The sequence below is a fragment of the Anneissia japonica genome, unplaced genomic scaffold (assembly GCF_011630105.1).
Source record: "Anneissia japonica isolate Jap-2015-1 unplaced genomic scaffold, ASM1163010v1 scaffold737_len1565949_cov176, whole genome shotgun sequence".
NCBI lineage: Eukaryota > Metazoa > Echinodermata > Crinoidea > Comatulida > Comatulidae > Anneissia > Anneissia japonica.
The window spans coordinates 736196-750183 of NW_022741618.1; the positions used below are offsets into that span (position 1 = coordinate 736196).

Below are 13988 nucleotides of genomic sequence, written 5' to 3' on the forward strand. Positions count from 1 at the left end.
ATTTTCTTTTTTGTACAACATATTAACTACTTAAATTTACTTACTAAATTACATTATTATTATTCAAGCAAGTGAAGAGAGTGAAAGTATTGAATAATGTATCAATGACGTCACAATAGCAAATTATTCATTTATTAACACAAAACGCGTCAAATGTACTGACAGTTAGGTGTCAACACAGTAGGACTTGTTAATACATTATATTGCTCAATCTGAAACTAGGTCAGTGTAGTTATAATATCAAGATATGACATCACCATGAACATAGTAGATCTAGGCCAGTGTCTTTTTCCACATTATGTATTCACTATCAGTCTACGTGATTGGGTACGGTACTTTGCTGTAATTAAATGCCGAAATGTGGTATTATTGGTTCCTATGCTGTTTTGGTTCCTATGCTGTTTTGGTTCCTATGCTGTAAAGCAATAGAAAACTTTGCAATCGTTCATGCATATGCATTCGTACGTCTGTGACGCTGATGTTTTCCAATTCGTCGAAAGTTTGTAAACAAGCAAAGTTAAATTTCCAAACACTTGTTGTTTATGAATTGTTTTGCATACAAGTAGTATTGGTTACGTAATTGCGCCCTATTGCTTGAGATAAATATTACAGCAATACAAGACAATTTAATTACCCTCCATCCAAGAATCACTATAGTCTAGCGTTATATGGTACAGTGGATTATTTAATGTAGGCCTATTGGGTAGAAACTAGATTTTGCCTGACCTTTTCAAATAATAATTGGACTAGGAATGTACCAAAAATGCAACGACTCAGGCTTTAAATTAGATGACATTAAAAATCCCTAACATTCCTACTTGAATTTAAAAATTGAAAAAAAAATATATATATTGAGCTCACTAAAGAAAAGTCATGGATCTTTTTCGTTTGTTTCCTTATTTCTCTATTTACATCATTACAAACGGTGTAATATTTTACCAAAATGGCTTCATAGGAGCATCGGGCCTCGCAGAAGTCTGGCCAGACGCAATCGAAAAGGCTCCCAGGTTTAGCTGCAGCGAAAATCTGTCGGCGATAGCCTGTACCAATTCTATGGAAACCAGGTATAATAACAAGAGGATTAATAGTGGAGTGAAGACAGTTGCTATAACTGTCCTGGGACCGGTCCTTATGATTTTAAATAGGCATGTATAGGCCTACAACTTTTGCCCTTCGTAATCCTTACATAACGCGTTACCAAGCTGAAAAAGTGCGTCGCCCATTTTACGTAACTCTGCATAGAATTATAACGTGTGTGGTGCAATAATCATAATATCAGGCTTTTGGTTCAATCGATATGGTACCTTGCCACTCAATTACTTCAAACACGCCGACGCATTTGCACCTTTCATGACATAGAATCCAAATGAGAGTGGTGGTAACAGAATATCTTGCTTTCTATCCAATTTCTTTGGAGGTAGGTTTGGCAAAGTTCGTTCGTCCACCATTTCAAGTTTTACACCATTTAAATTGACATGTCTGAAAAGTGACAATTATGAAAAGAAATTAACCTCTGTTGTTGTTTTTTTTTTAAAGTGAACAATTTATTATTAGGCCTTTGGCAAAATCTATGGTCACAAACTAGGGTTTGCCAGTGGGTTACAAGTTGACTGGCTCAAGTTTTTTGATGAAAAGGTAATACAGTATATTATTTATTGATATAAGTAAAAGCTGGTCAATTCTTGACTTCGTGTGGCAGCAGCCTTTCGTGTAAAGACATAATTGGGCGTACCATCATTCTGAACGTGCGCGTCTAAAATAATTTGTCGAAGAGCTCATGATTATTACAAAACAGCCAATAATTACCTCCGTCAAGGAGGTTATGTATTCCCTGTCTGTCGAGCTGTATGTCTGTCTGTTAGCAAGATTACGCAAAAGTATCATCATAAAATGTTTCTTGAACTTACCCACTGACAAAAAAATGCCTACGTAAAATGCATCTTTACTTACTGTGATCTCATACCACTTTCTCCATGTGGGGTCAACAGATACTGGTCGATTCTTTTAAGTTCACTAAATTGGTTTATTGATACACTCTTGCTTGAATACTTGTCCAGGTTCAGTATATACACCGTGACGTCACCATCTACGTATTCACTGAAATGATAAAAATGAATTCAGCAATCTGGAATTAATTAAATTAATTATGGTGTGATTTTATTATTTTATTTTCACTCTACCGGGAGTGATTTGCCAGGATGGAAGTATGCTCTGAAAACAAAGTCTTAAGAACCTTCAATTAAATAAATGAGTCTGTGGCAGGTTTTTGACTGACAGTAAATTCTATTTCACGAACCTTCAGCTCAACCGATGAGAATTTACAACTAGGTTCAGTAAGGAGTGAAGCTGTGAGAAAAACGTCGTGTGTCATAGAATATAAACCAGTTACTCTGGCATCAGAGGCAAGCACCTTAACCACCAAGCTACTCATAAAGCACTATGTTAATGTGTTATAGGAATCACGACACTCTCTCGTAAATTTAAAGTGTTACAATGTTGTCACCTGGGCCTACGAACTTCAGCTGAGCAACATTGTCTTTCCATTCTCACTTAAATTGGGAGTATTTGCTAAAATAAGCAAGATCCAACGTGTTAAACACTATTATTGATTCCAGTCAACTTAGGTTGTATTACTGTCTTCTTGTTTAAATTTTGCTCAATTGTTTTGTATAATGGTGTATTTTTGGCTGAATAATGAATGTATAATAATATAAAATGATGAACCGAGTAAGTATACATACAATGTATCAAGTCAACTTTTAATAAAGAAAAACAGTTTCCAATTATTTATAGATTCTTTATGTCATTCCTTTAGTTTCCTCCTTTTATGAGACAGAATTACAATCAAACTTCAACTTATAGGTTATGTCTCATTTTTTAATATTTTCTTTCAAAGTTATATTAGATTTCGGTGGCAGTAAGTCTCAATGTTGAGTTAAAAATCCTGAACAATAACAGACCTTATTCCAACTGCTTTTTTTTTAGTTTTACTTGAAAACTAGAAAAAAAAACTCCGTACAGGTGCATATACAGTTATTGTTGTTTGTAAAGACCATTTATTTGTGTTAGTCAATTGCATAATTTTCTTTGTACTGAAAAGTCTGTAATTAGTGAAACTGAAATTGTTCCCATTTGTGTGTCATTAAATTTACCGAGTAAGTATACATTCCTCATTCATCTAAGCATACCCTTGATCAAAATCTTTACTTTACCTCCTGGCCAATGTGCAATGTGCATAAGACCGTATCAGCCTCAGACTTAAATCACTTCCACGTGCAGACGTTGTAACTTTCAAAACCCTCTGCCCAACCAGGCGCTTATAAAGCAACGACAACCACCAATCCTGAAAGACAAAATAGACAAAAAATGCTAACTTTTTTATAATTATGTAAAGCTAAAAAATAAGATTAATTTTTGATCTGGTTGTGATAGCGTCACATTAGTTACAGGATCCTTTTTCCATCGTCTCGCAATCGATAGCTCATTTAATGTCATTGTTTAACTGAGACGAACGGGGACAAACTCAGTTGACTGTCTCCGTAAAAGCACTATATAAAACAAATCAAAATATGTGAACTCAACTTACCGGCAGAGGTTTCAAATTCTTATCCAAAAGTGCATAATTCCCACCATATAGGGTTTGTCGAATAACTACGTCAATGCCATTTAAAGCAGCTACGCCAAGTTTATCAAGCCACCTATGAAAATTAGAAATTATTTTAATGAAATATCTGAAATTATGGAATATTATCAATAAAAAACCAGGGAAATCTGAAGATATGCCTATTATAAATGTATAGGTATTTATAAAAAAAATAAATGCATAGTAGCACCTTGATTTAGATATATACCGCATTCGCCGAAAATAAGGAGGGAAACATAATTGTTGGAATTTGTAATTATAAAGAATCCGATACGCTAATGTATAAGTCAACTTTTAATTAAAAAAAAAACAGTTTCCAATTATTTATAGATTCTTTATGTCATTCCTTTAGTTTCTTCCTTTTATGAGATCGAATTACAATCAAACTTCAACTTATAGGTATGTCTCATTTTTTAATATTTTCTTTCAAAGTTATATTAGATTTCGGTGGCAGTAAGTCTCAATGTTGAGTTAAAAATCCTGAACAATAACAACTGAACAATAACAACTGCTTTTTTTAGTTTTACTTGAAAACTAGAAAAAAAAAAAACTCCTTACAGGTGCATATACAGTTATTGTTGTTTTTAAAGACCATTTATTTATGTTAGTCAATTGCATAATTTTTTTTGTACTGAAAAGTCTGTAATTAGTGAAACTGAAATCGTTCCCATTTGTGTGTCATTAAAAGTTGCCTTTCTGTGACTAAATTTACCTCTAGTAATTGTATACAACCAATCAAAATGGCGGTTTGGTTCTTACTTTCTTATTCTCTGTTTTGTACTGTTAATGGGTAATTAAATTCAATCCGAAACATGTCTACAAATAAATCCTACGTTTTATTTCTAAGATGGGTTGTTTTTTAATTTTTTTTATTAACTTACATAATTTTGGTTCAATTATCAAGAGTTTCATTTTAATCTGTATGGTAGTCATTTGCATAATTTTCTTGGTACTGAAAAGTCTGTAATGAGTGAAACTGAAATTGTTTTGATTTACCTACTCACTCTCTCAAATGAGCAATTAATCAATTGAGATTTGTTATGAAGAATTTAAACAGAGACATATATTATGAAGGTATAACCTCCATGCTTGTCTGTACTGTTGATGGGTTGATGAAGTCAATCCGAAATATGAAATCATTCCTTTTATTTATAAGATGTGTACTTCTTTTTGGCTCGATTATCGAGGATTTCAGTTGAAGTAACTTAAATAATTTAATTGATTTTTTTAAAAGAAAATAACCACATATGTCATTGAAGATATCAGCCTTACTGCCACTAAATGTACCTCAACAAATCACGTAGAAAGTCCAATAATTATATTCATAAACCAATTTAAAAAATCGTTTGGTTCTTGTTTTCTCATTTTGTTTTCTCACTCTCCACGCTCTTCTGTTGTTGATGGGTTGTTGAAGTCAATCCGAAGCATGTCTACAATTAAATCCTTTATTTATTTCTAAGATGTGAGGGTCGTTTTTTTTTTTATCAACTTACTTCCTTTTGGTTCAATTTATTATACAGGGTTTTAGTTCAAGTTACTTAACTTATTTATTTATTTATTTATTTATTTGCTAATGAAATTATAGAAAACGCCTGTTCGTGTGTACATAATCCGAATTGGATTTTAATTTTCTTAACTCCAAGATATTCGGAGTTTTCTAAATTCATATTCATCAATATATGCTATTGTATCTAATATCATATTTTTCATTGTATATGGTAATTACAAAACAAATGATACATTTTTTTACAATATTTTAAATTTCATATTATTAATCTGTTAAGTGTTTTCATTAAAACTGTAATTGACAGGCCTAATATAATACATAGGCCTACATATTGACAATAAGTATATACATAACCCTTAATATTTTCCAAAATACTTACATAAAGCCAGCAATGTATGCATTCGAAAGTCCATCTGCACCACCACCATACGCTGAACTTGTTTCACCAAGCCATATTCTGCTACCAGGCTTGTATTTGTAAACAATCTCTTTTATACCCTTTATTTGCGTTTTCAAATAATCTAAAATATCGGGATCTGTAAAGTTATCTTCTGTTGCGATTCGACCATCTACGTAATATTGGTGCCATGTAGACACGTTAATAGCATCACCTCCACCATGTTTATAAAAGCTAAAATAGCACATAATACATATTTATAAATAATTAAAGTTATAGCTAAAATAATTTAATAGAAAAAGTTTGTGACGAAATATAAAATTAGTAAAACGAAAGAAAAAGGGCACATCCAGCTGACAAGAAATTCCAAGGAGGAGATGCCGAACGACGAGCAAACGAAATGGAAAATGTGGATATTAAAAATAATTTAAATAATAATTATAATAACAAAACATCAATAATAATATTGTTGGAACTTTAGAATAGCATCTAGGCCTACTACATGATATGCATTACTACCTCTTCTAAAGTAGGTACCATATGATTCTGACAAAATTGGACTCATTCCTTACTCAGTTAAATATTTCAGCGAAGTTTGTGTAATATATGAAGCAGTCTTGATTCTTGGACGTGTGACCGACGGACCCATGATGAAATTGTGACGATAGTAATCAAACGAATCCAGTAGGCTACGTAAATTACGGTAGTCCAGAGCAAGTTGCTTGCCACTAATCGTCATGTTGGTCACTTTTCCACTCCCAAAATGGTTAGGCTCTGGGTGTCAAAGAAAAAAGGGATGCGTTAATTCCACAATAATCATGCGCAAATAGTGTTACAATACGCGTGTATCCCATTATAGATGTGAATCTTGTGCGTTGCATATCATACAAATAAATCAACCGCAATAAAAGAGCATAGCCCTTACATTTTAAAACAAAAAAAATATGTGCTCAAAATGACGGTAGATTATTGAAGAAAGGAAAGGAAAGTGGCCTCGAGGGAAAAAAGAGTAATGTGTTAGATGACCAGAAGGAAAGAAATGAAAGCTATACCATCAGGAAACGTAGATCATATAATAGATAACGTTGGAGAAATTAACTGCTATGAACCTGCCAGTATGCAGAACACAGATGATGATGATGATGAATGACGCCATTGCTGCATGTAAGACTGTGACTGTAAGATTGCTGAATATAAGAAGATACTGTCCACTACTGTTCACTATGTGTAGTGCATTAGGCCTATAATTTGTCAGACAAAATCAACTTAATATACTTATATACAGCACTTAGTTTTATATTTTTTAAGAAGTAACAAATTTTCTCAGAATTTGTGCTTTACTTAATGATATAAATTGTTTAACAAGATCATAGTAAAAAGAAAACTAAAACATTACACAACGGTTATAAAACACAAATAATAATATTTTATATATAGCGCACACAGGTCCAATAGGCGCTTTACGTTAGTCTTAAACTATGGCGGAAAACTATGCCTGTCGGACACCAACCCAGTATTTCTGAGTGGAGGTTTATAATTTTTTCCCGCGATTAAAGACCCCTTCAATTAAAGACCACCTAATTACACCAATTATTTGCGGCCCAGTTGAATGCCTATCTTTTATCATTCGATGTACCCTCCAATTAAAGCCTCCTTTTATTTAGAGACTATGGTTTTGGTAGATCCACCTGAAATTTGTCCTTCCAATTAACGACCACTATAAAATAATGAGTGATGTCAATTCAGTTTTGTCCTATAATAAATGTTGTTATATATGAATTAAACATAAACGTATTAGCAAATACACATGAATAACGATAATGTTATTGGTGATCTTAGGAATATCTCAATATTGAAAGCTAGAATAAAACATGTGTTTTATTAAGAATAACAGCACGCAATAACTGTACATCCATTTTATAACGTTTGATGTATATATTTCTTAATTTCCGTCTAAACAGAGAAATCTAGAGACCACATTTAGTGCCCAGGGGTCCTAAGTCTCCTGCAGAGTCCCGGGGCGGAATGTCCTGGAAATCGGCGGGAAGGACCGCCCGCACTCCAGCAAGCAAGCACGAATCTCCAAGAAATTAAACCATCGCCCGCAAATTTACGATATTTGCATGTTTTTATAATTTTTACTACTGCAGTATCAATTGTCTCCCGGAAATCCGTCCCAATAAACAGTAAATATATATTCAAATGTGTTAAGAGATCTCATTTTAACAGATCTCCTAGATGTGCCGGTCTTTAATTATGAGGATTATACACACCAAAGACCATGGTTTTGGCAGACAAAACTGAAAACGTTTCATTCAATTAATGAAACTTTTAAAATATATAGTGCTTTTAGTGCATTGTTTTACATCACAGACATCAAAATAATATATCAAAAGCCAATGTTTTGTGTTTACAGTGTTCCATATTTTTGTAATTAAATTTGGAAGAACGAGCGCATGACTTGGTGTGTGGCTACCTAGAAATTGTTTATTAAGAATCAATAACAGCATATATTTATTTACTTTGTGAACATACGCCTTTAGATCGGCGGCACTCAAGGGCGGTGCGTTCAACTTAAATACAATATAATGAATCACTTAATTACAGTACAATAAATACAAATAAAACATAATTGACACAAACTTAAAAATAATTAAAATGAAACTGAGAAATAGGGAAGTGAACTTAAAATTATATAGTAACTGTAAACCCCATTTGGAATAAAACAATCTTGTATTTAATATCATTTCTTAATTTTCGTCAAAAAAATTAACCAGATATTTAAAGATCACGGTCTTTAATTAGAGAGAGTCTAATTAGAGATCAAAGCTGCTGCTAAAAACCACTAAAAGCCTGGTCCCAAGAGTTTTCTTTGATTGGAGGGAGACCTGTACTTTATTCAGGTTTATTTATTTAAAAAAAATTACATTCAGAAGAATCACAGAAACAAATCACAAAGTCACCAATCAAAAGTCAATAGCAATTTAAGAATAATGGTATTAAAAGAGAATTACAATTAAAATTACATATACGCATCGTCAGTGTATGGCATCGACATACAAGTGTCTGTTCAATCAAATATTATTAGGCATGTTATTGATATTATTATAATCGTTTTCATCGTCTTCGTCACCGTTATCATCACCGTTATCATCACCGTCATCTTCATATCATCACCTACCGTTCCCTAGTTCCCAGTAAACTTGGTAGCCTTGCTTAGAATTGTAGGAGAGAATCTTGCGAAAGTTGGAATCATCCCAGTCACTTCCATTGCGCAGCAGCACGTTCACGTCAAAAATTGGTTGCGAGCCAACCTTTCTGCAAAACTGATTAATATCATCCCAGTCGGTATCTGATTAAGCCACAAATAAAAAAAATAATAAAAAAACTCACTAACAAAATAATTTCGTATACGCATGTACTCCTCTTAAAAGTATTACTCTGTGTCTGTTATTTTCTATTTCCCATTTCCGCTATCTATCTTTCTCTCTCTCCACCTTAACCCCTCGTCGATAGACTTGGGCCTATAATTAATCTAATAAAACATATTGCAGAACAGCTTCTATACCATTCGCACAAAATACCAAGGAGTGTTCTCTTTTGGGAGAGAATAGGCAATTAGTCGGTTTATCCAGGTAAGTATTCAAGAAAAGACAACAATATCGTTAATTGTTGTTTCAGTAAACATTATTGACAATTAGGCCTACTCGCATATTATTTTCCATCCAGTGATGAGGAAATTATTTGTGTTTGAACACGTGTTGGCGAGGCTAAAACAATAACATTGTGGCGTGTTTGATGTGATATATTCATTAATTCGTTAATTTCAAAATTATTTTTGTGATTTTTTTCGTCATTTTCAAGAGACAATACATCTTTAAACCTTGTTTACCTTGATGTCCAGAAAAAAATGTAAATTAATGATGATCATAATTATGATGAGGGAATGATGATAACAATGACGGTTATGATGAAGGTGATAATGACTACGATGAAAATAATGATGACGATGATGATGTCGATGGCGATGACGTCGACGATGATGATGAACTGTAATGGTGTTGATGTCTATAGGTGTTGGCATGTTTGATAGTGATGGAGAAACTAAAGAAAATCTCATTTAGAAGGGACCCCCTCTCATCCCTTTCCCCAGCTCGAGCCTACGAGCTCAAGTCCCCCTGTCGGACAACTTAGCCCCCCCCCCCCCCAGAAAATATATCCTAGAGCCGCCACTGCTAGAAAGCCCTGAACAAAAAGTTGGTTGTTCTCGTAGTAATGTAGGCCTATATATCAATAAAAATGTTTGGATTTAATCTATTTATCGTTGCTTTTCATCGCACTGTAATGGCTAATTTTGTTGAGCACCACACCCCTTTACAAACCTGGACATCCTCCACCATCTTTGGTCCGACGCCACGACGTGAGACTAAACTAATTTTTAAATCCAATCAAGTTGCGGTTGCCATTCCCTAATATTGTGGTCTAAAAGTATAAATTGTGGATGCCCAAAAATCTAATCCCCCCGCCCCCTCAAGGGGTAAAGTTGGTGAATAAATTCATACCTGTAAATTTTGAAAATGTGCTGCAAAGCAACTACTCCTTTTCCAACCCCATGCAGGAACAGATACAAGATTGAAAGTTAGTGGAAGTGGGCTAGATACTGTACCCTATCTCAGGTTCATCGTACCATGATTGAAAAGTCTATGCGATGCGTACATTCATATTATTCATAATTATCATTATATATTCATTTCAGAAAGTAATGCAATTGAGAAAAAGTGGTCCGTGCCATAGCTGGTGCGGCCGGTGCGCTTCCAACGGCCCTGAATTTATATATATTTACAGCATCATGTTCATATTGTAAACTCAAAAGTATTTCAACCTTTGTTGTATTTTGAGTATTTTATACCAAATAAATAAATAAAATAAACAAATAAGTAAAAATAATAATTTTTATGATAGATAGAAACAAACATCATGATAGGCCTAATTATATATTATTAATAATAATGGATGTGGAAATAATGGATTTTAATGAAAGAATGAAAATTATATTTCATTATTATATGTATGGCAGTAGATGCTCTTCGCTGTATGCTACCTAGTTATAGTATTAACATAATAAAACAGGATTTTACTATTCATAACTAATTGATTTTAGGTACTTTCAAACACTTGATATTTCGGTATTTCTTTCTTCGATGTAAAGAGGTTGATGGACCTACCTGTCATTGTGTAGTTTTTGAATGTCTTTCTGGGTTTATGACTTTCCAAAATCGTATCTTTATATAATAGAAAGTCAGCATTTGTTCCACCAAGCCGTAGGTACATCGGGTGCAGAGACGAAGATAAAGTCTGTAATTGCGTTGAGCTGGTGGAATAGATTTACAGATTTATAGCGTAATGGTGGATGGTTAACATATAGCTCACATGCATGTAGTAGGCATACGTAAAATAGACCTACTAAACATTTACACTGACTATATTTTGTATTCAAAAAATTTATCATAATTGAAATGTTTACAACATTTAGAAGCACAATGTCTCCTGTTTGATAGGCCCATTAAGACGTCTAAGTGCTAAGTCCATGGGTCAATTGCAAGAAACTGAAAGAACTTAATTGATATTTCCTTAAAAGTACTAGGGTTTAAATTATAACATGAACGTATGACCTGACGATGTGTTTTTAATGGTTTGATAAGCATGAACTGAGACTCGTAAAAGCGACTCTTCTTTGGGCCTATAATCATTGAAGAAAATGTCATCATGCAGGCAAAAATTGAGTGATCAAGTTTTATGACATAATATATGCCTATGTGGAGACTATAGTGCGCTATCTAATCCCCCACCATTAGGTACATCATTTACTGTCCGCATAACAAACCTACCTAACATTAAGTTTTCCATTATTCCAGTGTTTCTTGATTTCGCCAGAGCTGATGGCGACTGATATAAACCGATCACTGACCACGTTAATGGCTTGGTCAGTACTCACATAGACTTTGATATGATCGGTACCACCGCCTGACATAGTCCTTTCCCACAAACAAGCAAAGATCGGAAAACTGCTCAACATCACCAAAAATAGGAAACTGTTGTTAACGAGTTGTTGACATATTCCTTCTTTTGTAGTCATTTTAATTATAGTTTATTACTCACTCTGTCACTTTCTCAATCTCTCGTTAATATCTCTAAATCGGTGTTCAACGGAAGGAAGTATAGATTAAGTGTGTTGCATTCAATCTATCAATATCAACAACTAGTCTTTAAAGCACGATTAACCACGGCGTTATAACAATGCACATATACGGAAGCACCTAAGTGCCATTCGACTTGACGACTTGTCAAGATAATTTATGTTGTCAAGTCGACATAATATACATATCATGTCGACATGTCAAGATGAACTATCTTGCCAAGACGACATATTGAAAATGTTATGTTGTCAAGGCGAGATAGGTTATCTTGACAAGTCGACATAATAAAAATTGTATGTTGTCATGGTGAGATAGATTCTCTTGACAAGTCGACATAGTAAAAATTGTATGTTGTCATGGCGAGATAGATTATCTTGACATGTCGACATAGCAAAAATTGTATGTTGTCATGGCGAGATAGATTATCTTGACAAGTCGACATAATACATATTGTATGTTGTCATGGCGAGATGGATTATCTTGACAAGTCGACATAGTAAAAATGTTATGTTGTCATGGCGAGATAGATTATCTTGAAAAGTCGACATAATAAACATTGTATGTTGTCATGGCGAGATAGGTTATCTTGACAAGTCGAGTTGACAACATACAATTTTTATTATGTCGACTTGTCAAGATAATCTATCCCGCCATGACAACATACAACTTTTATTATGTCGACTAGTCAAGATAATCTATCTCGTCATGACAACATAACATTTTTACTATGTCGACTTGTCAAGATAATCTATCTCGCCATTACAACATACAACTTTACAACCTGGAGACTTAAATATCTAATAGACCTTCAAAAGTATGGTACGAACATGATCGTATTAAGGTAACATCAGATTTCATGGTGAATTTAAAAGCCAATAAAAAAACCAACATGGTTTCCGAAAAGTGACCTCTCTTTGAGGTCTGTTTCCCAAACGATGCTGTTCCTCATTGAGCTAAACAGAGTACTGTCAAATAACAATTTGATGTCTAATTTTATACAATAGAGTAGCACCAAACAAGACACGAAACCGTTTGTGTAGTATCATCGATACACTTCCCTACCCCACACCACACCACACATACACGTAACGCTTTAATGAGTATGTGGTTGGTATGTAAGCTGCCCTACCTGAAGTTAAGTTTTCCATAATTCCAGTGTGTCTCGATTTCGCCCGAGTCAATTGCAACTGATAAAAATCGACCATTGACCACGTTAATAGCCTTGTTAGTACTCACATAGAGTTTGATACAATCAATGTTATTGGCGTGCGGAGTTTCGTTCCACCGCTGGTTCCACAAACAAGCATAACTCGAATAACTACACAACAGATACACCAGTGGCAATAGAATACTGGAAAACCATGACATGCTATGTAGTTGTTGTGACATTATTCTTCTTTGTATGCAACTGAAATTGCTTTTTTATAGCTCGTTCTCTATCACTCTCGCTTGTGGCTGTAAATCGGTGTTTATCAAAAAGCAACGACGGCAGGAAACAAGAATTATGTCATTGAGTGCTTGTTGTATTGCGTTTAATCTGATTACCATTGTATGGTACGTGTAGTGCATAGTACTGAGCAAATTTACATAAATTTGGTCTAGGCCTAGAGTATGATTATTTTTACAGGACTGTATAATAATTATGTAGTCCTATGTAAATTTAAAGCCCATCGCCACTTAAAAACTATGGTTGAAAACGTGGTATATTCATCATATAATGTCATTATTATGTGTGTATGTAATAGGCCTATAAAACATAATTTTTAAATGTTTTTTTTAAATACAGCATACTAATGCTAACTATTCATTTTAACATATTTAACATTTTAATTTAATCTATGTGCACTTTTAATCTACGTATATTTTATATAAGGGAAAGATAAAAAAATATACATAAATTATGTTTATTTTTAATGTATGTAGATTTTCTTCTTTATAATAATAACAGGCCTAATAATATTATTAATGAGACAGGTGATGAAATAACAAAATATGATTATTATTGCTATTAATATAAAGCCAATTGATAATTATTTTTAATAAAACAGGACAGGGCGTACAATCGGACTTTCACAATGTTGTGTATTATGATGATCATAATAATAATAATAGCAATAATAATAAAAATAATAATCATAATAAAAATATTCATAATCTTTGATTAACTTTATATTGTTTATAACATTCGGGTTATACGTGCACCCATCATTACGATGCCTCTATATCTGTCTCTTATATACATCT

The 13988-nt window shown here is 33.5% G+C and overlaps 1 protein-coding gene across 3 annotated transcripts; it reads right to left on the reverse strand.

Moving 5' to 3' along the window:
• Positions 1-116: 116 nt before the first annotated feature.
• On the reverse strand, positions 117-13287 carry LOC117118818 (heparanase-like). 3 transcript variants are annotated; one of them, XM_033263529.1, is made up of 9 exons: positions 12874-13287; positions 10773-10918; positions 8729-8899; positions 6120-6321; positions 5530-5781; positions 3587-3698; positions 3213-3343; positions 1951-2097; positions 117-1479 (listed from the first exon to the last, which is right to left on the reverse strand). In XM_033263529.1, the coding sequence occupies exons 1-9, from the start codon at positions 13131-13133 to the stop codon at positions 1317-1319; spliced, it is 1584 nt and encodes a 527-aa protein (XP_033119420.1). In that variant the 5' UTR covers positions 13134-13287; the 3' UTR covers positions 117-1316. The 3 variants fall into 3 exon arrangements, with proteins under 3 accessions (XP_033119420.1, XP_033119422.1, XP_033119421.1); XM_033263531.1 differs by having other exon boundaries at positions 12981-13233; XM_033263530.1 differs by lacking the exon at positions 12874-13287 and adding an exon at positions 11436-11698.
• Between the last annotated feature and the right edge of the window lie 701 nt (positions 13288-13988).

Excerpts from the sequence above, each read along its gene's own strand:
- LOC117118818 (XM_033263529.1), bottom strand. The coding sequence starts at position 13,133 with ATGTCACAACAACTACATAGCATGTCATGGTTTTCCAGTATTCTATTG. Across the intron at positions 10,919-12,873 it reads TATGGAAAACTTAACTTCAG|CTCAACGCAATTACAGACTT; the intron begins GTAGGGCAGCTT and ends CTATTCCACCAG. Across the intron at positions 8,900-10,772 it reads CAAAAACTACACAATGACAG|ATACCGACTGGGATGATATT; the intron begins GTAGGTCCATCA and ends TGGCTTAATCAG.